The sequence below is a fragment of the Solanum lycopersicum genome, chromosome 1 (genome assembly GCF_036512215.1).
Source record: "Solanum lycopersicum chromosome 1, SLM_r2.1".
Classification (NCBI taxonomy): domain Eukaryota; kingdom Viridiplantae; phylum Streptophyta; class Magnoliopsida; order Solanales; family Solanaceae; genus Solanum; species Solanum lycopersicum.
Genome location: NC_090800.1, coordinates 85,364,325 through 85,388,415, shown reverse-complemented (window position 1 = coordinate 85,388,415; position 24,091 = coordinate 85,364,325). Strand labels below are relative to the sequence as shown.

The following is a 24,091-nucleotide window of genomic DNA, read 5'->3' as shown; positions in this document are numbered from 1 at the left end:
AAGATATGGGATTATAGCTAATTCCATCATTTTTATCATAAATAGTGGAATAAAATAGTATCGGGTTTATTTAATACTCACGATTAATTATGAAAAAAAGTATTTTTAAATTTTATCCTGTGATTATTATCCTTATCTCACCAATCAAATGACCCTCGAAAGACTCCTAAAATTGAATGGAGGGCATAGTAAATTATGACTGCCCAAAACTACTACTCCCTCAAACCTTTTTACTTGTTCACTTTTAAATTGACACACCTATTAAGAAAATAATTCTCTATTAATTATGTAGTGGATGAAAATTTTTACATTTTTCAAAGAAATTAGACATTTAATTGAGGATATAATAGATAAAAAGAATTTGTCTTTTTTTAATTTATCAAAATAAACAAATAATTAGGGATAATTATTTAAAAAAAGGACAAATAATTAGAGATAAGAAGAAATATAAGATTTAGGTACATGTGCAGTTACAATAAAGAATCACCGCCCATGTCATTGGATACTTTGCAGCATTTTAAATAAGGTAGTTGGCATTTTTCAAGAAAGTCAATTAAACTTAAACTTGTTTTGCTCCAGAGTTGTAAGCTCCTAATTGGCTAACTTAGTTTGAAGATGTCAGTTGGACTATAAGATTAAGAGTTCATATTAAATTAAACATTTCATAAAAAGTCAGTTCTGTTCTAAGCTTGACATTATCTACATAATCAACTGACAACTTTATAAGTCAGTCAAATATACAGAATTAAGACTTGGAAGAGAAAACGTCATCACTCCAAAATCACAGTACCAGCTTTTATTTACTTTTTATATACAATAGAAAAGAAATATCTTTCCAAAGTTAACTAGATAATTCAAAAATTAGTTACAAATTGTTGCTGTTTTAGTCTTAACTTCCAAGTTAGATAATTAGGAAGAGTGTTATTGAAGTCTAGTGCAAATGATGGTAAAAGATAACAACTTTATATAGAGACACTGTTTGGTATTCCTTTTCCAGTAAGTCCTGGTTCACTTATATGATAAAGCAATGTATATGGCATCTTAGTAGGCCCCATTCTGTTCTTCCATTTCTTGTCATTGTTCATCTTTATTATTTTTTCTGCAATTTCAGCTAGCTTCTTTCCAAATCTTTCTAAAGCTTGTAATGGCGCTTTGTCGTTGGTCCATTCAGGAGTGTCTCTTTGGCCAAGGTAGATTTCATCTGAAGAATGTGTTGACAAAATTTCTATAGCAGAAATTCCAATGAGAGTTTGAAGTTGTGGTGTAATTGTCCTCAGATATACTTTTTCAGGGTTCCTCTTCAGCTCTTCATACTCTGGACTGCCTGGTTCAGGCATGAGCCTTCGGCTCATTGAGGGGCGGTTTGGTAGGTAGCCACCATAAGGATACTGCCCAAAATTGATGGCTGCATGAAGAGCAGAAGCAATCCAGATAATTATGGTGCATGAATCGGTCAGTTCTTTGAGGGTCTGCATTTTAGGCCACCATGGCTCGTCTTTCTTATCACCGTGTCCCTCTTCTTGGAGTTCCTTCCACCAGGCTTGAAGTTCAGTGTCCTTCTGAATCATGTCATCTGTTTTGTAATAGATAGTGCAATACTCCTGAACCCAACTTTTGATAGCTGTCCATATTTCTAGCCCATCCACAGCATATGGATAGTCCTGGATTAGAAGACGGACACCTTTTTCTGATTCAGGATCCTCAATTGCCACACCTCTACAGCACAATACAAATCACAAAAGCATTTGAAGAAACTGTTTTCCATTGTGTACTTATCGAATCCTTCAAGTAAATTGTGGAGATTAAGTAGTGAATTACCTCTTGATAAGATCAGCAGGAAGGGCCTGCTCAGGAAAAACCCAATCCTTGTAAGCTGCTGAGGTCATCTCCATGGCATATTTTGTAGGGAAAACTGTTTGCTCAAGAATTCCTCCGGCATTAAGTAGAGTCTGTCTAGCCAATGCATTTATGTGCATTGTATCACGAAAGTGAGGATGCAAAAGCTTATAGATAGGATGAAGCACACTTAATTGCCTGTTTGTCGCGATCACAATTGGCTCTATTATGGCATGAGTGTGTAACCTGACAAAAATAATAGATTTTCAAAGAAGTTCTTGAAAAGAAAACAAACTAAATTGATGATCATTGGCCATAAAAAAAACATTTTTCAAGTTTAAGCACCAGTGGCTGATTAGCTGATGAACCCCAGAGTCATTGACTGCAACATAAGCTTTTGCCAATTGCCATATGGAAGCCTCAATGCCATCTTCCTGTGGTGTAAAAACTTTGCTAATGAAACCATGCTGATCTCCATCAGGATGAGGCAAGCTTAGTTCAATGCCTAGCGGCTTCAAAGTCCCATCTTTTTGTAGAAAGAACAGAGTTCTTGAGGCATAAATTTTTGTACTTGTCATATTGATCTGCCTCATATATGGCATTAATGTGTCATGATGATCCAATATGAAAAGCTGATTCCCCTTGATCACCTAATAAGGTAAGTATTTATCAGATACAGGTCCAGTTTAGTTAAACAGGCAATTAGAAAGTACTATAAAATCAACTCATAGAACCTCTTCTATAGTGAGTCCATCCAACTGATTTTGAATATGTTCTCTGCTTATTTTGCTAGTTTGGTTACCATAGACTTTGGGGTCCAGCTTACTAATTGGAGGAAACTCCTGCAGAAAAAGAGTTTCAGCTCATAATTTTTCAACTAAAGAATAAGTAACTTCAGAAAGATAGGGATAATGTGAATTTTGTTCAGAAGTTAGGACCTAAGAATACTTTATGTTTGGTTCCTTTTTCCTTTCTTTTCATATAGACAAGATCAGAAATTCTAGAGGAAGAAAAGATAACATTCGTTTACTTTGAGGCCACAAATACAGACAGGGTTTATTCCAGCAAGCATCTCTCTTGCAAATTCCTCATCAGTCCTCCAAGCCGACTTATCCTCTGTTGCAATCATGTAAAACTATGAGAAAGCACAAAGCAAAAAGGAAATATTGCCTTTGGGGATTGACTTACTGTTACTCTTTCATCCAAAAGTACCTTTTATAACCTGTGGCATTGGATACTTAAGAAACTCATGACCAGAACTTTGAATAAATTTCTTGAGCATCTCTGCACTACTTCTCTGCAAAACATCATTAGGAAGATTGACTCCTCCTCCATAAATTTTTAAAATATCTTCAAAGCTGTTGAACTCATTAAGGTTGATGTTTCCTAAAGACTCGAGCTCGGGGACAAGGAGCTGAACGATGACCTTAAGTGCTATTCCAATAAAGTCGGTCATCTTTAAGGGTGCAAATTTTTCATCCCTTGGAACATAAATGCCAAAGCTCATTAGCAGTGGTAGCCGACTCTCAGAATTAGGATCTGCTCAAAATTTGAGGAAATCAGACATACGGAAAAATGGTATGCCTTATAGTAAAGATCAGTGTTATGCAGAAATGAGTTACCTGTTTTTGTTGGTGGTCTACTGGTTCTTCCTCTACGCGGATAAGGATACTTTGTAGATCCTCCTAGGATTGGCCTGACATAAGCTGAACCCTTTTCAGGTTCTCCAAGGTCATTGTAATAAGCATAGTCATAAACCCTGTCCCACTCCTCAAGCTTTCCAATTCCATTTCCTCTCAAGTTCAACAATTCCTCTTCCCTATACCAGCACAATTTTACTGGAGTTTCACTTGGAAGCCAAGCCTGCATCATGTAAACAAAGTGCTCTGTCATAAACTGCATAAGCGTATGGATATACATATTATTTGAAAAACAAAATGCTCACCTGATTCACAAAGAATATGCGGTCAGATTTGTAGTTTTCAGCTGGATAAACCCAAGAATTGCAGACAAAATGCATGCCACCATGACTTGGATCATCAACTTCAAGAGTCAGTGTCTTGAGAAAGAACTCATTAGGATTGAAGTTCTTGATGATGAATGCTCCCGGAGCTCCAAACTCTTCGTCCAAATCAAATGTGACACTGAACTTTGATTCATCGCCTACTTTATTCTCATCTCTCAAATGTGCTGGATTCCCAAGTTTCCCTTTATTTTCTTTCGTTTCAAGAATAAAATCATCAACTTAAAAATTCCCCATTGTTCAAGAGTTAAAAATTCATATATAACGCAAGACCAATAGGATGACCACAATATCACAAGTAAATATAAAATTTACAAAGGGACTAAAGGATGACTACATCATTACTATAACAACAATCATCGCTGACCATGTTTAAACATTTAACTTCATCTTAGACCACTATTTCACAAAATAAAAAGAAGTACAAAACATTCACTATATTTTCTACTTACAAAAGGATAACCACAGCGAAGAATAAGGAAATTCGAAAAATGGAAAAAGTAATCACCTGAATCTCCACTAACAGAAGAGATAAGCTGCAGTGTAACCTTGTCTCCAAGAATCTCATAAACTCTCTGTGGAACCACTTCAGATGGATCAAGCTCTAAAGCTCTCTTTTTCACAACGACAACAGTGCCATTGATCTTTTTGCTTTCAAGTTTACTAGTTGATGCCATTAAAGATGACTACTATAGGATCTTTGTGGTGTTTAGGCCAAATGAAACGAATTTATAGGCAAAGAACATGGTTGAGTTATTATCAAGATACTAATTTATTTCTTATATTATCGACAAATAGTAGTGAAATATAATGCACTTTAAGGTGGAATTTTACTTAAATAATTAAACAGCTAGGTGATCAAGCAAATTAATAAAGATTCCTTGTAGCTTCCTGATCACTTGTTAACCCTATAATTATCACCATGTCATGGTGGTTTCAGTGGCTAGTTTGCACGGACCTCGACTATTCCACCAGCTACTTATCATTTCCTACTGGCACACAAGTACAGATTTACCGATAATGAGACGACTAGGAAAGTATCACACAGATTTTTCGGTTTCTGTTGGGATTTGACCCATGGTTTTCACTCCACTCATTTCCTCAACTAAAACCCTTGATTGTAGCCCCCATCACCTTGTATATATTCTTAGAAAATACCTTCTTTTTTTTTTGGCCTACGACATAGCAATGACAACGTTGTTTCTTCAAAAGGGCCTAAGAAATAGAAGTCTTTGTCCCATAGAAGAAAGGTAAATTAATGCATATGTACAAAAAAATACAGCCAAAACTCCATTTACACAAGTAGGTATTTCCAACTCCTGAGAAAATGACAAATTTCTGCTTTCATTGTGTAAAAGGAACCTTTAGAATATTGGGAACCATTTCTAAAAGTTCCTTCTAATGCTATTTTCTTTATTATGCTACTAAATAGAGTTAGCAATAGACTCTCTTTTGTCAAGAATCCAAAAGTATGAAAATTTGTCTCTCTTTTGGCTCTTTTTACTTCTTAAAGACATTATAACAATTTGTTAAGTTGAAAATACATCTGTCAAGTTTTCAATAGACTGCAACTTCTGTAACTCTCACAGTGTAATAAGGATCATATATAAAATAACAGAAGAAGATGAAGAAAACAAGCTAATAATTCCTCATTGAATTAGTGGACATATATCCCAAAAGAAATGAAAAGAAAAAAGAGGGCTCATTAGTATTGTTGCAAGTGTTATGGATGTATCATATAATACTTCCGCCGTTTCAAAAAGGATGAGTTAGTTTGACTTGAAACGAAGTTTGAGAAAGGAAAGAAGATTTTTTAATTTTGTGGTTCTAAATTAAAGTTATGAAATGTACCAAAATGTTTTTTAAACTTGTGGTCTTAAACATGCCACGTGGAAAGTTAAAGTTAAAGTATTTTCAAAAAAAGAATGGGGTCATTCATTTTAAAACACACTAAAAAGAAAATAGAGCCATTCTTTTTTAAACGGAGGGAATACTCTGTTACTTGACCCCCTTATTATGAAACATCACAAGCTAGAACTGAGCTATCATAGATACAAATACATTACTATTTACTTATGTGGTTTTAAGTAATAATCAAAACAAACAATATATTTAAATAACAATACAAACAAGTTGTTTTGTGGCTATATGCGAAAATTTTCTTTTTACGGTAACTCAATTATTGGCTTTACTTTCTAGTTTAATTTGTAGCCTTTATTTTGATAATTAAGTTCAAAAATCTATTTCATATTAAAAATAAACTTTTCTTTAATCTTTTAATTATTCATCATTATAACAAATAACTGATTTGGTGGTGTTACGCTGGAATAAACCACTGTAATATATGCTTGAACTAGTATATTTTGTCATTTTTTTGTTTTTAAAAAATCAAACAAAAACAAAACAAAAAGATAAAAATTCAACTTAATTAGTTTGATTTGATTTGAATATATAACAAGTCATACTTATTTATTTTATTTATTTTATTTATTTTTTAGAAAAGAATAATAAACAATCGAACACTTCTACTAACCAAGAAGACCATTATGAATAGAACCAATTATTAACTGGAAAGAGACATTTTTACCAAAAAAAATCAACAACGGAAGCATTTATGTCAGTAAAGTCCAAAATATTTTGATATATTTACTTCTTTTCTTGTTATGAAAGTGAGTTATATATATAAATGAATGACTCGCATATATATTTTTTTTTTACGGAAATGAAAAAAAGAGAGGATAATTTTAATCTATTTTTTCCTAAAAAATATAATCATTGTCAAACATATCTTTTTTGTTGTTTCAATGACTAAATTAGATTTAATCAAATTTATTTATATTTCACTAATATTCTTGTAAAATTTATTATAGATGACTAAATTTATATCTTCGAATACAAAAATTAAATTACAATATAAACAAAAAAAATAGTTTTAATTTTTTTTTCTTTAATCTAAGGAATGAAAAAATAAAATAAAATAAGAATAAGAAACTCAAATAATTATAATAAAAGAAGTCAAAAAAATAATTTATGTATGAAAACATATTAAAATATACCTTGAATTTTAATAGAAGAATCATATATACCCCTAAATCATTTTTTTAAATTAAAAGTAAAATATAAATTTAAAACTAATTTTTTGACTTTCTTCGTTAAATGAAGGGTATATGTGACGCGAGTTGTTAGTATAACGATAAGGGTATATATGAATCACTTTCATAACCAGTAGTATACAGCTTCAAATGACAAAGTTGAGAGATATATCAGATCCTTTTCCCAATCCGATAAAAACACACCAAAAAGTACCCAAGCATCCAAAATATGGAAGTTTAGTTCTTAAGCTTTTAACCAAGATCCTATATTTTCAAGTTCATAGTGTCAAATGCAATTTAAAACTTCTGACATATAAATTAAGATAAAGATAATTTTGTTAATTTTATATTTTGAGATTTGTATTTATTTATTTTAGTAATTTTTAAATTTGATATGCAATATTATACATCGAATATACATATTATACGAAAGTATAATAAGAGATATTTATACTCCCATGTACAATTATATATACAAAAAGCATCAAATTAATCCATAAACACCTCAAAAGCTACGCTAAATCATCAAAAAAAAATTACATTTAGGCTCCTCAATTTATAATTGATCTTTTGCAACAATACCCACTCAAAAATAAAGATTATTAGTGGAAATTTAATTCTCAAATTTAAAAATAAAAAATAATCACCTAAAATTTCAAATAAATATCAATGATATCTCACATTTTTAATTAAGTATTTATACAAATGAAAATTAATTATCACTGCAATAACCACCGTTATTGGAGAAATCGCCAAGAACTTGACTATCACCAAATCTCTGTAGAAATAAAATCAAAATATGAAAAAAAATAATTAAAATGATAGAAAGATTGATGTGAGAGTGTTTGGATGTGTAAAGAAGAAAAGGGAAAGAGCAATATCAATAGGTTAATTCTTAAATTTGCTAAAGTTTAAAACTTAGACCCTGTTTGGCTTAGCTTAAAAGCTGGTCAAACTGACTTAAAATTTGATTTTTGACTTATTTAGCCGTTTGACAATATTTAAAATAACTTATTTAAGTTTAAAAAAAAAAATTATTTTAAGCCAAAAGTTAAAAGCTGGGATAGGGTGCTTTTTTTTCCAGCTTATAAACTTGTTTAAGTTGACCACATTTTCCTTTTTGCCCTTAATATTTTTATACAATCTCCAAATTACCCACATAGCCCTAACATCTCTTTCTTCTATTTTTCCCTTTTCACGTGTGGATGATAGACAATTACTATTACTAATGAATGAAAATAAAAATAAATTTTAAATCTTTCAAGTGGATCTATTCAAATTATATATTATTAAAATGTAAAATAAGTTGCACATATAACTTAAATAAAAATTTATATTCCTCTTATAAATAATTTGTGATAATAAAGAAATATGTGAATGATAGACAATTATTATTACCTATGGATGAAACTAAAATAAAATCTTAAATCGTTCTTTAATCTATTCAAATTATATATCTTTAAAATCTATAATAAGTTTATATTCCTCTTATAAATAATTTGTGATGAGAAAGAAATATATGAATGATAGCAAAATATAATTATTTATGACTGTAAAATATAAATTAATTAACTTTTACTATGTTAACAGCTTTTAAGGGTATTTCAGAAATTTTGATTTAAAAAGCTGTTTATCAGCAATTATTTGCCAAACACATCAACAACTTTTTTTTTAACTTCAGCACTTTTATCCAAACGCATAACTGCTTATTTTAATAATAAGTTTCAACACTTTCAAAAGTACTTTTTTTAAAGCTGTTTTTATTAAGTCCATTTTGTTAAGATGTATAAATTTGTTGAACTTTGTACAAATAAGAAATAAGTGTTAAAAATACATTTAAAATCCTTTTTTTTAATTTCATACTTAAATTAATATTTTTTAGTTTAAAAAATACATTTTAATAGTATATGTAATAAATTTTCTTTTATTTGAAAAAACCTTGTCACATGATATTCCACATAGAAAAAATATTTCACGTTAATAAAAATTAAAAGCTAAATTAACTATTACTATCCAAAAAATAAAGAAATTATTTTTTTTTAAATTTTTTTTTTTAGTTTCTTTTAAAAATATTTTTTCTCACCCACTCTACCACCTCCCCCCCCCCCCCCCTCTTTCCCTCCCCAACTCCTTTTCTTTTAAAATTTCTTTTATAAAATCTTTTAAGAAAATTCAAACCTCCCCCGCTCGTTCCGTCGTTCCTAAAAATTTTTTTGATATTATTTTTATTTTTTTAAAAATTAAATAGAATCTACCACAGCCCATTTAATTTTTCAATCCTAATTTATTTTAATTATTTTTATATTTCTCATTTTTTGTTAGATATTACATATATTTTTAGGAAAATATTTTCTTCTGTTTGCTTAACGAAGATAATAGAAAGTAAAAATTTTATTTCTAAAGAAGTCTCATGGCAAGTAAAATGCTTTTCTTAATGTGTGTGTATGTATATGAGAAAAAATTTGGAAGCAAGGGATTATGAGGGGTGGAATAGTTATTCAATTAAAATTTAAAATAATACTTAAATTACTATTAAAAGAATTGACCGGGGTTAGTGCAGTGAGAGAAAATATTGTACAAAATAAACTTGTCGAAGATAAAATATTTTGTCCATATAGATTGGGATGTAAAAAGTTTTTAAAATAAAAAAGAGAGCGTATTACAATTTACATACACAATATTGAGAGTGTAATAAAAAAGAGATATATGTTTCTCAAACTAATAAGTGATAGTTTAGATACTCACAATAATTTAATTTTAAAACTTTTAAAAAAGATAGATTAAAACATTTTTGATCCTTATCTCGTTAAATAATTATCTCTAATTTATTCAAAGGACGAATCATGTCACTACTATCAACCATACAAGTAAAATCAACACTTTCAATACAAAAAAGAATCAAAATTTCAAAATCTAAATCCTCAATGGACTATAAAATCTTTAAGAAATAATCACACATATGTTGGGAAAGACAAGGCACTAACAAAGAATGTCTGACAGGATAACAACGGAAGAATACCCAAGTCTATACTTTCCCTTCTCGATTTGAACCAAGAGAAGACAAACAACCACAAGCAATATGATAGTAAGGCAGCAAGTAATTCAACCAAACAAATATAACAAAGCAATAATAAACCAATCACACAAGACACCAAGATTTACGTGGAAAACCCTTCGATGTGAAGAGTAAAAAATCACGGGACCAAAAGCTCCACTATAATCACCAAGAGTTACAATATTGTTCTCCAAAATTGGCCACAAAAACAAGTGTCAAACAACGAGCAACAACAAAATAAGATTGCACCAAATCTAGAGAATTAAAGGAGCAAAATCACCAATTTCGCAGCTACTGTTCACGACAGCAAAACTGAAGCTGCAGGCCACCAAATCCAACTCTGTCAGTTTTTAATCAAAGATTGAGATGAATATAATATGCTGTACAAAAATCAACTCAATCGGACAAGAAACGAAGCGAGAATCGCAATTTGAAGTTGGCTGTTAGGGCTGAATTTTTTACTGCGAAAAACTGCTCTTTTTTTTTTTGGCTGCTGAAAAAACACTCTTGTATGTCTGAAAATAAGACCCTAAATAGGCTTATATTTGCCTCATAAGAATGGGCTTATGGGAAAAAATGGGTTGGTCCAAATTGGACTTTTATTTATCCACATAGGAAGGGAAAAAGGTCCATAACCCAACAATAAAGACAAGGCACTAACAAAGAATGTCTGACAGGATAACAACGGAAGAATACCCAAGTCTATACTTTCCCTTCTCGATTTGAACCAAGAGAAGACAAACAACCACAAGCAATATGATAGTAAGGCAGCAAGTAATTCAACCAAACAAATATAACAAAGCAATAATAAACCAATCACACAAGACACCAAGATTTACGTGGAAAACCCTTCGATGTGAAGAGTAAAAAATCACGGGACCAAAAGCTCCACTATAATCACCAAGAGTTACAATATTGTTCTCCAAAATTGGCCACAAAAACAAGTGTCAAACAACGAGCAACAACAAAATAAGATTGCACCAAATCTAGAGAATTAAAGGAGCAAAATCACCAATTTCGCAGCTACTGTTCACGACAGCAAAACTGAAGCTGCAGGCCACCAAATCCAACTCTGTCAGTTTTTAATCAAAGATTGAGATGAATATAATATGCTGTACAAAAATCAACTCAATCGGACAAGAAACGAAGCGAGAATCGCAATTTGAAGTTGGCTGTTAGGGCTGAATTTTTTACTGCGAAAAACTGCTCTTTTTTTTTTTGGCTGCTGAAAAAACACTCTTGTATGTCTGAAAATAAGACCCTAAATAGGCTTATATTTGCCTCATAAGAATGGGCTTATGGGAAAAAATGGGTTGGTCCAAATTGGACTTTTATTTATCCACATAGGAAGGGAAAAAGGTCCATAACCCAACAATAAAGACAAGACACTAACAAAGAATGCCTGACAGGATAACAGCGGAAGAATACCCAAGTCTATACTTTCTCTTCTCGATTTGAACCAAGAGAAGACAAACAACCACAAACAATATGATAATAAGGCAGGAAGTAATTCAACCAAATAAATATAACAAAGCAATAATAAACCAATCACACAAGACACCAAGATTTACGTGGAAAACCCTTCGATGTGAAGAGTAAAAAACCACGGGACCAAAAGCTCCACTATAATCACCAAGAGTTACAATATTGTTCTCCAAAATTGGACACAAAAACAAGTGCCAAACAACGAGCAACAACAAAATAAGATTGCACCAAATCTAGAGAATTAAAGGAGCAAAATCACCAATTTTGCAGCTACTGTTCACGACAGCAAAACTGAAGTTGCAGGCCACCAAATCCAACTCTGTCAGTTCCTAATCAAAGATTGAGATGAATATAATATGTTGTCCAAAAATCAGCTCAATCGGACAAGAAACGAAGCGGGAATCGCAATTTGAAGTTGGTTGTTAGGGCTGAATTTTTTACTGCGAAAAACTGCTTTTTTTTTTTTTGGCTGCTGAAAAAACACTCTTGTATGTCTGAAAATAAGACCCTAGGCTTATATTTGCTTCATAAGAGTGGGCTTATGGGAAAAAATGGGTTGGTCCAAATTGGACTTTTATTTATCCACATAGGAAGGGAAAAAGGTACATAACCCAACAACATATTTAATTTTATATATAACCAAAATAAATATAAATAACATTTTTAATTTTAAAAACTCTCACTTTAAAAGTAAAAGCTAAATTCAATGGGTGAATATGCCTCCACTACTAAGTACTTACGGTACAAGTAAAATCAACATTTTAAATAGGAAAAACACCCCCTTTTAGCATGAAAATATAAATTATACAAATTAAAATAAAAAAAATTAGTTGGAGAATAATGCTATATAGTTAGTACCTATTCTAATTTTAAAATATTATCTATGCAAAAGCTTATTATTCTCGTGAACATGATAAAATTAAATTACACGCGCAAATCGCGCACATACTAATTCTAACATTATCATTAAATTAATTTTGAACATTTTTGTATGAAATAAAATATGAAAAAAAATTGTATATTATTGTATTAACTAGATGTATAGTATTGGATACATGATTGTGTTTTGGCAAAAAAAAATTGTTATGTCAATTTTAAGCTATACTTTTCAATATAAGTCAAGTAATTGTATATCAATGAAGTTTTTCTAATAAAATATGTATATTGTTTACTGGATTAAGAGATTTTAGCTCATATTCTCTGACATTTAAACTATGAGGTGAATTTGTATAGAGATGGTATAATTTTCTTCATTTTTTTAGACTCTTAATTATAATTTTGTCTCTTTATATTATTCAATTTATTTTAAAATTCTCTGACATTTACATTATGATGTGAATATATGTAAGTATAATTTTCTTCATTTTTTTAGACTCTTAATTATAATTTTGTCTCTTTATATTATCCAATTTACTTTAAAATTCTCTGACATTTACATTATGATGCGAATATATGTAATTAGATAATGTAATTCTTTTAAATTCTTTGTTGAACTCTTGTTTATTATTTTTTGTAACGATAATATTTAAACCAGTTTACAGACATCTTAATCTTAATTTAATTTTTATCATATTTGCGAGAATGATTGGCATTTGCATAAATTTATATATGCCAGAAGAGCTTGATTCCCCAATTAAAAAACTCTTAATTTTACAAGTATGATTCACTTAGGGCCTGTTTGAAAAATTACACTGATAATTTGATTTGATGTAGTTGAGTTTAATTATATTTTTTTGGCATGGTTAATTGATCATGTAATTAGCTGGTCAGCAGATAATTGGGTGTAATTGGCTGAGAGTAATTACACTCTCCAATTCACACGAGATATGTGAATTGCTGGCATAATTACACGGTGATTAATTTTCCTATTCTTCCTTTTATTTGTATTTTTACTTTTTTTCGTTTTAATGTAATTCTTATTATTTTAAATTCTTTTAATTTATTTTTATTATTATAATATTTTCTATTTTTTCTATATATATTATTCATATTTCACTTTTTTCTTATTCTCAAATTTTTACTTCATTTGATTGCATGTAATTTTTAGTGTTATCTAAAAGAATCATTATTATGATTTTGTTAGTATTTTAATTTTTAAATTAAAATGAATTCATTTTTTGAATAAATTTATGGACTAATGTTTTCATTATCTTTTAAATATATTTATGTATGTTATGTTGAAATATGACATAAGAGTACTATGTTAAATTTTTTGTTTTGAATGTAGAACTTATGTTATATTTTTAATTTCATTTGTTGAGGAGTATTGACTTGATATTTTACATTACAAGCTATTCTTTTAACTTAGACTTGATAGATAATTCTATTGTCAAATGTGAATCTTTTTGTCAAACATGCATTTCATGAATTCATAGAAATTTTGTATTTTTAATTTTTATGATTAAGTTAGTTAAAAACATACTGAATTGAGAATCATAAATTAATTTTTTTATAATAATAATTAAAAACATATGTTTATTAATTAATATATTTTCAAAAGACAATATGTATCTTAAATATTCAATTTATATTATTTATACAGGCCCTTGTTTGTCTTATATAAATTTTTAATTTTAAATAATTGATTTTTATTTTTAAAATTCAATATAACCTTATGACTACACTTGTGCAACCAAACAGTATACTTGCAATACACTGCAATTACATCGTGGCATACAGGTCAACTCAATTACTAGGTTGTGTAATTATTGGGTTGATATTACTACCCTAGTAATTACACTTAATCCAATTATCTGGTGGCTATCCAAACTAAAGTAAGTTATGCGATCAAGTTTAGAGATTTTTTTTTTTTTTTGTATTTTCTCTAATTTTAATGTAAAAGAGTTTTAAATTGAATTGAACACTATGGAAAGTAGCATTTCATTATCAAATAAATAGTTGACACGTACCTTTAATTTCATTTTATTCCAAGAGTTCCTTAATGAAGTTGAAAATTTATAAATTTGGTTAAAATTTCAAGTGCTAAACTTCCATATTTTTGGATGCTTTGGGTTCTTTTTGTGTGTTTTATTTGACATCACCATCATTATATTAACTAATCAGACAAATTTATACACTATGCATACCAAACTTAGTGAAAGCTTAAAAATTATAAATTTGTCAGAATAATTCTTTTAACTAATAATTTTTGGTATAAATATGAGATGTTTAAACTCGAAACCTCACGACTAAAATCTATCTTTTCTTTTCTTAATTAAAAAAAAAATATTTCTGTTTAAATAGTTAATCATGTCTTTGGGTGGAATTGTGGATGCCATCCTTGGAAAAGATGATAGGCCAAAAGTGAAAGGAAGAGTGATTTTGATGAAAAAAAATGTTCTAGACTTCATTAATATAGGTGCTTCAGTTGTTGATGGCATTTCTGATTTACTTGGCCAAAAAGTCTCTATCCAATTGATAAGTGGTTCTGTTAATTATGGTGGGTAAAATTGTTCTTTTAACAAAGATAATTAAGTTTGCCTTTTGTACTTATTGAAATCGGAAAAATGGTCAAAATTATCCTTAACTTTGTTTTGTTGCGGTTAAAAAAAGCAAGTTATTTTTACCCTTGCTTAGATGGAAATCAAATTAAGATGATGAGATATTATTGGTTACTTTGTTTCATTTGCAGCAGATGGTTTGGAAGGGAAACTGAGCAATCCAGCATACTTAGAGAGTTGGCTTACAGACATCACCCCAATAACAGCAGGGGAATCAACTTTTAGTGTTACATTTGACTGGGATCGTGACGAGTTTGGAGTTCCAGGAGCATTCATCATCAAGAATCTTCATCTTAATGAGTTCTTTCTCAAGTCACTCACACTCGAAGATGTTCCTAATTATGGAAAAATCCATTTTGTATGCAATTCTTGGGTTTATCCTGCTTTTAGATACAAGTCTGACCGCATTTTCTTTGCCAATCAGGTACATTATAATTCAATGTATATGTGTCTAAACATGTATTTGCATTGTCGTAATTATGGTATGTTCTTCAGGCTTATCTCCCAAGTGAAACACCACAACCATTGCGAAAATACAGAGAAAATGAACTGGTAGCTTTGCGAGGAGATGGAACTGGAAAGCTTGAAGAATGGGACAGGGTTTATGATTATGCTTGCTACAATGACTTGGGTGAACCAGATAAGGGGGAAGAGTATGCTAGGCCTATCCTTGGAGGGTCCTCTGAGTACCCGTATCCTCGTAGAGGCAGGACAGGCCGCGAACCAACCAAAGCAGGTTAAGACAATGCAGAAAACTTTTTAGTTTTGTAACTCAACAAGTATAATAATACTATCAGCATTTTCATGTTTGATTTTTTGGAACTCTTTTTGTTCTCTGCAGATCCTAATTGCGAGAGCAGGAACCCATTGCCTATGAGCTTAGACATATATGTCCCAAGGGACGAGCGATTTGGTCATGTGAAGAAGTCAGACTTTTTGACGTCGTCCTTAAAATCCTCTTTGCAAACGCTTCTCCCTGCGTTTAAGGCTTTGTGCGATAACACGCCTAATGAGTTCAATAGCTTTGCGGATGTACTTAATCTCTATGAAGGAGGAATCAAGTTGCCTGAAGGCCCTTGGTTGAAAGCCATTACTGATAACATTTCCTCAGAGATACTAAAAGACATCCTTCAAACGGATGGTCAAGGCCTACTTAAGTACCCAACTCCTCAGGTTATTCAAGGTATTTATTTATATTTCTACATGATCAAAAACAATTTCTTTAAGTATTATTTCTCACGCCTTCACCTTTTGTAATATAAATTTGTTGGTGTTTAGGCGATAAAACTGCATGGAGGACGGATGAAGAATTTGGGAGAGAAATGTTGGCAGGATCCAATCCTGTCTTAATCAGTAGACTCCAAGTAAGCTTTAATTCATCTTTTCTTTGAAGATATCAAGATCACTTCTATTTTCATGATATTTCCATGCACATTTTGAAGATATTGGTCTATCTGATGTCTGCAGGAATTTCCTCCGAAGAGCAAGTTGGATCCAACCATATATGGAAACCAAAACAGTACAATTACCACAGAACATGTACAGGATAAGTTGAATGGATTAACAGTGAATGAGGTATATTACTTCTGTTTCGATACTAGTTAGATTCTTTGATCAGGTTTTGTGACAAAAACAGATACTCTTTAACAGGCAATCAAGAGTAACAGGTTATTCATATTGAACCACCATGACATCGTGATGCCACTATTGAGGAAAATTAACATGTCAGCAAACACAAAAGCCTATGCCTCAAGAACTCTGCTCTTCCTACAAGATGATAGAACTTTGAAGCCACTAGCAATTGAACTAAGCTTGCCACATCCAGACGGAGATCAATTTGGTACTGTTAGTAAAGTATATACACCAGCTGACCAAGGTGTTGAAGGTTCTATCTGGCAGTTTGCCAAAGCCTATGTAGCAGTGAATGACATGGGCATTCATCAGCTCATTAGCCACTGGTAAAAATTGTCAGAAAGCTTTATATGAAACACAACTTACCCATAACCAAATTCAATGTATTATTTAGTAATTCGAGACGTTTGTTGTTACCTTTCCAGGTTGAATACACACGCGGTGATCGAACCATTTGTGATTGCAACAAATAGGCATCTAAGTGTGCTTCATCCCATTCATAAACTTCTTCATCCTCATTTCCGTAACACGATGAACATAAATGCTTTAGCAAGAGAGACCTTGACCTATGATGGTGGTTTTGAGACGTCTCTTTTTCCTGCCAAATATTCCATGGAAATGTCAGCAGCAGCTTACAAAGATTGGGTTTTCCCTGAACAAGCACTTCCTGCTGATCTCCTCAAAAGGTAAATGAAGAGCCACAAATATCTCATACTCTGTACTAAATATTAAATAATATATCAGAACATAAATATATGTTTTTTCGTCTTGCTAACCTGACCATAATGTCGTTCAATTACAGAGGAGTGGCTGTTGAGGACTTGAGCTCCCCACATGGCATTCGTTTACTGATTCTGGACTATCCATATGCTGTTGATGGCTTGGAAATTTGGGCAGCAATCAAAAGTTGGGTAACAGAATATTGCAAGTTCTATTACAAATCTGACGAGACAGTAGAGAAAGACACTGAACTCCAAGCTTGGTGGAAGGAGCTCCGCGAAGAAGGACATGGCGACAAGAAAGATGAGGCTTGGTGGCCTAAACTGCAAACTCGACAAGAGCTCAGAGATTGTTGCACCATCATTATATGGATAGCTTCAGCACTTCATGCAGCACTCCATTTTGGCTTATACTCTTACGCTGGTTATCTCCCTAATCGCCCTACTTTAAGCTGTAATTTGATGCCAGAGCCAGGAAGTGTTGAGTATGAAGAGCTCAAGACAAATCCAGACAAGGTATTCCTAAAAACATTTGTTCCTCAGTTGCAATCACTGCTTGAAATTTCCATCTTTGAGGTCTCGTCAAGGCATGCTTCAGATGAGGTTTACTTGGGACAAAGGGACTCAATTGAATGGACAAAGGATAAAGAACCACTTGTAGCTTTTGAGAGGTTTGGAAAGATGCTAAGTGATATCGAGAATCGAATTATGATAATGAATAGTCATAAGAGTTGGAAGAACAGGTCAGGGCCTGTTAACGTTCCATATACGTTGCTCTTTCCCACAAGTGAAGAGGGACTCACAGGCAAAGGAATTCCCAACAGTGTGTCTATATAGAACTTATTATTCAATCAGTTTGTTGTGCTTGTGTTACTTGTTATTCCCAACCAAATAAACTCTTTGTTCCAAATAAAGAGTATTGTATTGTATTGTCTTGTGTGTTGTGTTGTATTGTATTATATTGTATAGTATTATTGATTTAAATACAATGTTTGTTGCACTTGTTTCTTGTTATTCCCAACCAAATAAACTCTTTGTTCCAAATAAAGCTGTAGTTGGTTTTATTTTTCATCTTCTCTTTGCTTATTTAACAAGGAAATTTATATACTCACTAGACTAGGAGGTTGCAAAAGTTGCAATCTGTTGAACCTGAACTTACCAATCTATTGGATATATATGATTACATTGAAGGAGGTATATACAAATATACAGGTAGGAGATACACATTTTATCCTCTACTTGAAAACTAGACTCAAATTTAAATCCAAAGGACCAAACCATTCCAAAACTGAGATTCGAACTCCTTAAGATATACCCAATCTATTGTAACAACACTCGCTTGAAACAAATTACCAATTTCAAAAAATCAATACAAAAAAAATGATAATAACCATCCAAACAAGCTGTTACAGAAGAGAAAGAACTTAATTACAACATTATTACACCCTTTATTGTAATTGGAACTTTCTTTGATAGAGATTTTATTTGGTGTTAATAACAGAATACTAAGAAACAACATGAACAAACAATAATAATAAGTTCTATATAGACACACTGTTAGGAATTCCTTTGCCAGTGAGACCCTCTCCACTTGTGGGGAAGAGCGAAATATATGGAACTTTAACAGGCCCTAACCTGTTCTTCCATTTCTCATGATCACCATTCATCTGTAAAATCTGATTCCCAATATCACTCAGCTTCTTTCCAAACCTCTCAAAAGCTAAAAGTGGTTCTTGATCCTTTGTCCATTCTGGTGAGTCCCTCTGTCCGAGGTAAAGTGTATCTGAACCATGTCTTGACAAGATCTTTAAGACGGAAATTTCAAGCAGTGTCTGCAGTGGAGGAACGGTTGTTTTGAGGAATACCTTATCTGGATTTGTCTTCAGTTCTTCATATTCAGGACTTCCTGGTTCTGGCATCAACATTCGGCTTAAACTAGGCCGATTAACGAGGTAACCAGCATAAGGGTATTGCCCAAAATTTACTGCTGCATGAAGTGCTGAAGCTATCCATATTGTGATGGTGCAAGATTCTATGAGCTCTTGTCGAGTTTGCATTTTAGGCCACCAAGGCTCATCTTTCTTGTCACCATGTCCTTCTTCGCGGAGTTCCTTCCACCAAGCCTGGAGTTCACTGTCTTTCTTTACAGTGTCATCTGATTTGTAATAGAAGTTGCAATATTCTGTTACCCAACTTTTGATTGCTGACCATATTTTTAACCCATCAACAGCATATGGATAGTCCTGAATTAGCAAGCGAATGCCATGTGGGGAGCTCGAATCCTCAACAGCCACTCCCCTGAAAATGAGTAAAATTATGGTTATCGAGAAAGTTTTAGGGAATTAGTATACAGATGATTGAGAATAAATTTTCCAAGTGCTTTGTGTCTTTTCACTAACCTTTTGATGAGATCAGCAGGAAGTCCTTGTTCAGGGAAAATCCAGTCTTTGTAAACTATTGCTGACATTTCCATGGAATATTTGCCAGTAAAAAAAGTCAACTCAATAGTTCCAGCACTATTGATCAACATATGTCTTCCTAAAGCATTTATATTCATCGTGTCACGAAAATGAGGATGGAGAAGCTTATGAATAGGGTGGAGCACACTTAGTTGCCTATTTGTTGCAATCACAAATGGCTCAATCACTGCATGTGTATTCAACCTGAGAAGGTAATAACAAATGTTTCCAATTACTTTTACACAAATCATATACTGAATTTGGTTATGGGTAAGTTGTGCTTCATATAAAGGTTTTTGACAGGTTTTACCAGTGACTGATGAGCTCATGAATGCCCGAGTCATTCACTACTGCATAGGCTTTGGCCAACTGCCAGATAGAACCTTCAACACCTTGATCAGATGGTGTATACACTTTGCTAACAGTACCAAATTGATCTCCATCTGGATGTGGCAAACTTAGTTCAATTGCTATTGGCTTCAAAGTTCCATTATCTTGCAACAAAAGCAAAGTTCTTGAGGCATAAGTTTCTGTGTTTGTCGTTGTGTTAATTTTCCTCAAGTATGGCATAATGATGTCATGGAGGTTCAATATGAATAGCATGTTAGCCTTGATTGCCTGTTAAATATCGCCAACTCTTTGTCAACTAACATTTCTCACTACAATCTTCTCATAAAGTTGAATGAGCAATTTAGCTACTAACATTAAATTAGTTATTACCTCATCAACTGTTAGTCCATCCAACTTATCCTCTATCTGCTCTCTGGTAATTGTACTGTTTTGGTTGCTATATATGTTAGGATCCAGATTGCTTTTCGGAGGAAATTCCTACAGATAATAGTTAAGCCAGCATCTTCAAAATTTATAAGAGATAAATCACAAAATTAGAAGTAAACTTAAGTAAGATCTTGATATCCTCAAAGAGTAGCAATTCAGATGAGCGAAAGCTTACTTGGAGTCTAGTGATTAAGACGGGGTTGATTCCTGCCAATATTTCTCTCCCAAATTCTTCATCCATCCTCCATGCAGTTTTATCCTCTAAACACACCAATAATATTAAGATCACCAAAGACGAGGGCATGAAAAATAGTACTTTTGATAAATACCTTGAATAACTTGGGGAGTTGGGAACTTGAATAGGCCTTCACCATCAGAATGAAAGACATCTTTTAGAATCTCCAAAGGAATAGTATCAGTAATGGCTTTCAACAAAGGGCCTTCAGGCAACTTGACTCCTCCTTCATAGAGTTTAAGTACATCCTCAAAGCTATCAAACTCATTAGGTGTGTTATCGAATAAAGCCTTAAATGCAGGGAGAAATGACTGGGCAATAGATTTTAAGTAAACAGTCAAGAAGTCTGACATCTTCAGATGACCAAATCGCTCGTCCCTTGGCACATATATGTCTGAGCCCATAAACAATGGAATCCTGCTCTCACAATTAGGATCTGCAAGCAATTGTCACGACAATTTGCTTTTCAAGAAAATCAAATACATGAAAAATGCAGATATTGAAAAAGTTCAGTGAATGTCTTAACCTGTTTTTGTTGGTTCGCGTCCTGTCCTGCCTCTACGAGGATATGGGTATTCCGAGGACCCTCCAAGAACAGGCCTAGCATACTCTTCGCCTTTATCTGGATCACCTAAATCATTATAGTAAGCATAATCATAAACCCTGTCCCATTCCTCTAGCTTGCCGGTCCCATCTCCTCTTAAGGTCTCTAGTTCATTTTCTCTGTATTTTCGCAATGGTTGTGGTGTTTCACTTGGGAGATAAGCCTGAAGAACATACCATAATTACGACAATGCAAATACATGTTTAGAAACATATACATTCTTAATGAATGAATCAAAATGTACCTGATTGGCAAAGAAAATGCGGTCAGACTTGTATCTAAAAGCAGGATAAACCCAAGAATTGCATACAAAATGGATTTTTCCGTGATTAGGAACATCTTCGAGTGTGAGTGACTTGAGAAAGAATTCGTTAAGATGAAAATTCTTGATGATGAATGCTCCTGGAACTCCAAACTCGTTGCGATCCCAGTCAAATGTAACACTAAAAGTTGATTCTCCTGCTATTATTGGGGTGATGTTTGTAATCCAATTCTCCAAGTATGCTGGATTGCTCAGTTTCCCTTCTGAAACCGATACATTTCTGTCTTTTTTTATATTTTTAACACTTCACTAAAAAAAAGATATGAGAAGTAATACTTACCACGATCATCAAAAACCGAACTACTGATCAACTGGAACGACACCTTCTCGCCAAGGAGTTCAGCAACATCATCAACAACCGCGGCCATTATGCCAGTGAAGTCTAAAACATTCTTCTTCATCAACACCACTTTTCCTTTTACCCTTTTTCCATCATCTTTTCCAGTAATGGCATGCATAATCTTATTTTTAAAAATGAAAAAAAAATATAATATATTATATTCTCTTGAGCTTCCAACAGAAGAAAAGAAAGCATAGATAAGTTACTTTGTTTGTTTCATATTTATATAGCACAAACTACTAGCTGTCTGTAGATCTTTTTAAAAAAAATAAAAAAACTGTAACAGACATTTTCAATTTTATTATTTAACTATGATTAAATATGTACATATACATATTTTATGCTTTAATTGAAATACGGGTGCTATAAGGCTAAATTGGAGAAGAATATCTCAAATGTAGAGGCAACAAAGAGCTATGAAGAAGGGGAAGTGTGCGTTCATATTCTATATTCAAAACATAAAGTACGAACTAACTTCTGTTTTTTTTCTTTTTTTTTTTTTTTGCTTCTCATGAGTATGTAATTTTTGGAGTCTTATGTGTTGTTTCTCTTTTTGTCTTAAAGATTTGCCTTCATGGTCACTTCTGTCTCTGTACTAGGCATATTTATCGGAAATACTCAATACTCAAATATACAATATGCAAGACTTAATTTGGATCTTATGTATTTTTGGTTGGGTTCTAAAGGTATGAACAGGAAATGAAGTGTTGCGATTCTCATGGAGGGTTGTGATTTTGTCGAAAGACTGTGACCTTTATAAATAGTTGTGTCTTTTCTAAAGGATTCAATGAGGGTAGATTAATAGCCAAGCCTACCCTTTTGTACTTGTCAATCTGTATTCCATTCTTCAGGTATAGTTTTCCGTTGTGACCGTTTGACAGGTTGTACTTTTTCCAAAGGGTCGTGGCCTTTCTGAAAGATTGTTTTATTTCCAATGAGCTGCGACCTTTGTTGACAATAAATAGAGAGGTTTTCTCTAATTTTTCTGAATCGAATTCTTCCCTCCTCTTGCATACATTTCTTACAAAATAAAATCGATCGATTGTGTCCGTGTGTGATTCATTGTTGTCATTTTAAATTTGTAGAAATTATTGCAGTTTGAGGTACCACTACTTTCTTTAATGGTTAATCCATTTTATCTCGAGAGGAATTAACTGCAACCTCAGTTACTTGAGGGGATTAAATTTCTTAACGACACACAATGAGTTCTATGGACCTCGGAAAGTTCTTTGTGTTTTTCTTTTCATCTTTTATTTTTTCTGATTTGCTAACCTGAATACAAGAGTTAATATCGATCAACTCTCGCAAATATTACTTACAACAAAAAATAATTTTATTTTTTACAAGGATATTTCTTGAGAGTGGTAAGTAAAATACAAGATGACGTTGATGGATCAGAGCATTAAATTTTGAAATGAACAAATTTCAGCACTTGATGTGTGATCATACCATCGATATGATTTTAGAGCTCATTGCTATTTGCTAGCTAATGACACCTTTTAGGGATATAACATATTATTTATACGATCTGTTGGTAGGTCTGAATATGCTAAGGTGCCACGTCGATGGTCATTTAAGTTAATGTACAATATAGACTTCTTTAAACCAAGTTAAGCATATGAAAATCCAACAGATTTATATCTGAATGACAGAAGAGTGAACAGCTAAGATTACATGATTAGTACTTGTGTGGTGTATTAATCTGCTTTAGACAAGGAAAATTAATAATATGGGGTATTTAAGGGGTAGTTCAGATTTTTTAATACACTAGAGAAACTGTTAATTTTTAGTATTATATTTACTTGCCTTTTTTCCAATGCACACATCAACCTTAGTTAGAATCAGGGGTTGAAATTGAAGAGGTGGGCATAAATATGAAAAATTGGATCCATGGTTCTTGGATACTTTGGTCCTGAGTTGATTTTAATTTTTTTAAAAAGTGGATAGACGTAAATGTTAGTCTTGTTTATTTTTCTTAAAAATCTATTTTAAGTAGCCATTATTTGGAACGA

At 32.3% G+C, this 24,091-nt stretch overlaps 3 protein-coding genes across 5 annotated transcripts; 1 reads left to right on the top strand and 2 right to left on the bottom strand.

Moving 5' to 3' along the window:
- Positions 1–770: 770 nt before the first annotated feature.
- On the bottom strand, positions 771–5,590 carry LOC101266174 (probable linoleate 9S-lipoxygenase 5). The gene is made up of 9 exons (XM_004231226.5): positions 4,368–5,590; positions 3,782–4,053; positions 3,459–3,699; positions 3,049–3,375; positions 2,867–2,952; positions 2,571–2,678; positions 2,182–2,486; positions 1,819–2,082; positions 771–1,716 (listed from the first exon to the last, which is right to left on the bottom strand). Exons 1-9 carry the CDS (start codon positions 4,534–4,536, stop codon positions 963–965), a joined length of 2,526 nt encoding a protein of 841 aa, XP_004231274.1. The 5' UTR covers positions 4,537–5,590; the 3' UTR covers positions 771–962.
- Positions 5,591–14,696: 9,106 nt separating this feature from the next.
- LOXB (lipoxygenase) lies at positions 14,697–18,406 on the top strand. The gene is made up of 9 exons (NM_001247944.2): positions 14,697–14,930; positions 15,126–15,415; positions 15,487–15,727; positions 15,833–16,174; positions 16,270–16,355; positions 16,459–16,566; positions 16,642–16,949; positions 17,049–17,309; positions 17,426–18,406. Exons 1-9 carry the CDS (start codon positions 14,741–14,743, stop codon positions 18,177–18,179), a joined length of 2,580 nt encoding a protein of 859 aa, NP_001234873.2. The 5' UTR covers positions 14,697–14,740; the 3' UTR covers positions 18,180–18,406.
- A 275-nt stretch (positions 18,407–18,681) lies between these two features.
- LOC107648852 (linoleate 9S-lipoxygenase-like) lies at positions 18,682–22,497 on the bottom strand. 3 transcript variants are annotated; one of them, XM_069287158.1, is made up of 9 exons: positions 22,020–22,497; positions 21,662–21,939; positions 21,340–21,580; positions 20,908–21,249; positions 20,754–20,839; positions 20,522–20,629; positions 20,112–20,419; positions 19,742–20,005; positions 18,682–19,640 (listed from the first exon to the last, which is right to left on the bottom strand). In XM_069287158.1, exons 1-9 carry the CDS (start codon positions 22,195–22,197, stop codon positions 18,884–18,886), a joined length of 2,562 nt encoding a protein of 853 aa, XP_069143259.1. In that variant the 5' UTR covers positions 22,198–22,497; the 3' UTR covers positions 18,682–18,883.
- Between the last annotated feature and the right edge of the window lie 1,594 nt (positions 22,498–24,091).

Coding starts and splice junctions, on each gene's coding strand:
- LOXB (NM_001247944.2), top strand. CDS start 14,741: ATGTCTTTGGGTGGAATTGTGGATGCCATCCTTGGAAAAGATGATAGG. Junction 15,728..15,832: donor CCGCGAACCAACCAAAGCAG/GTTAAGACAATG, acceptor TGTTCTCTGCAG/ATCCTAATTGCGAGAGCAGG. Junction 16,175..16,269: donor AACTCCTCAGGTTATTCAAG/GTATTTATTTAT, acceptor GTTGGTGTTTAG/GCGATAAAACTGCATGGAGG.
- LOC107648852 (XM_069287140.1), bottom strand. CDS start 22,197: ATGCATGCCATTACTGGAAAAGATGATGGAAAAAGGGTAAAAGGAAAA. Junction 21,250..21,339: donor ACGCGAACCAACAAAAACAG/GTTAAGACATTC, acceptor AATTGCTTGCAG/ATCCTAATTGTGAGAGCAGG. Junction 20,420..20,521: donor ATGGACTAACAGTTGATGAG/GTAATAACTAAT, acceptor GATATTTAACAG/GCAATCAAGGCTAACATGCT.
- LOC101266174 (XM_004231226.5), bottom strand. CDS start 4,536: ATGGCATCAACTAGTAAACTTGAAAGCAAAAAGATCAATGGCACTGTT. Junction 2,953..3,048: donor AATGCCACAGGTTATAAAAG/GTACTTTTGGAT, acceptor TGATTGCAACAG/AGGATAAGTCGGCTTGGAGG. Junction 1,717..1,818: donor CCTGCTGATCTTATCAAGAG/GTAATTCACTAC, acceptor ATTGTGCTGTAG/AGGTGTGGCAATTGAGGATC.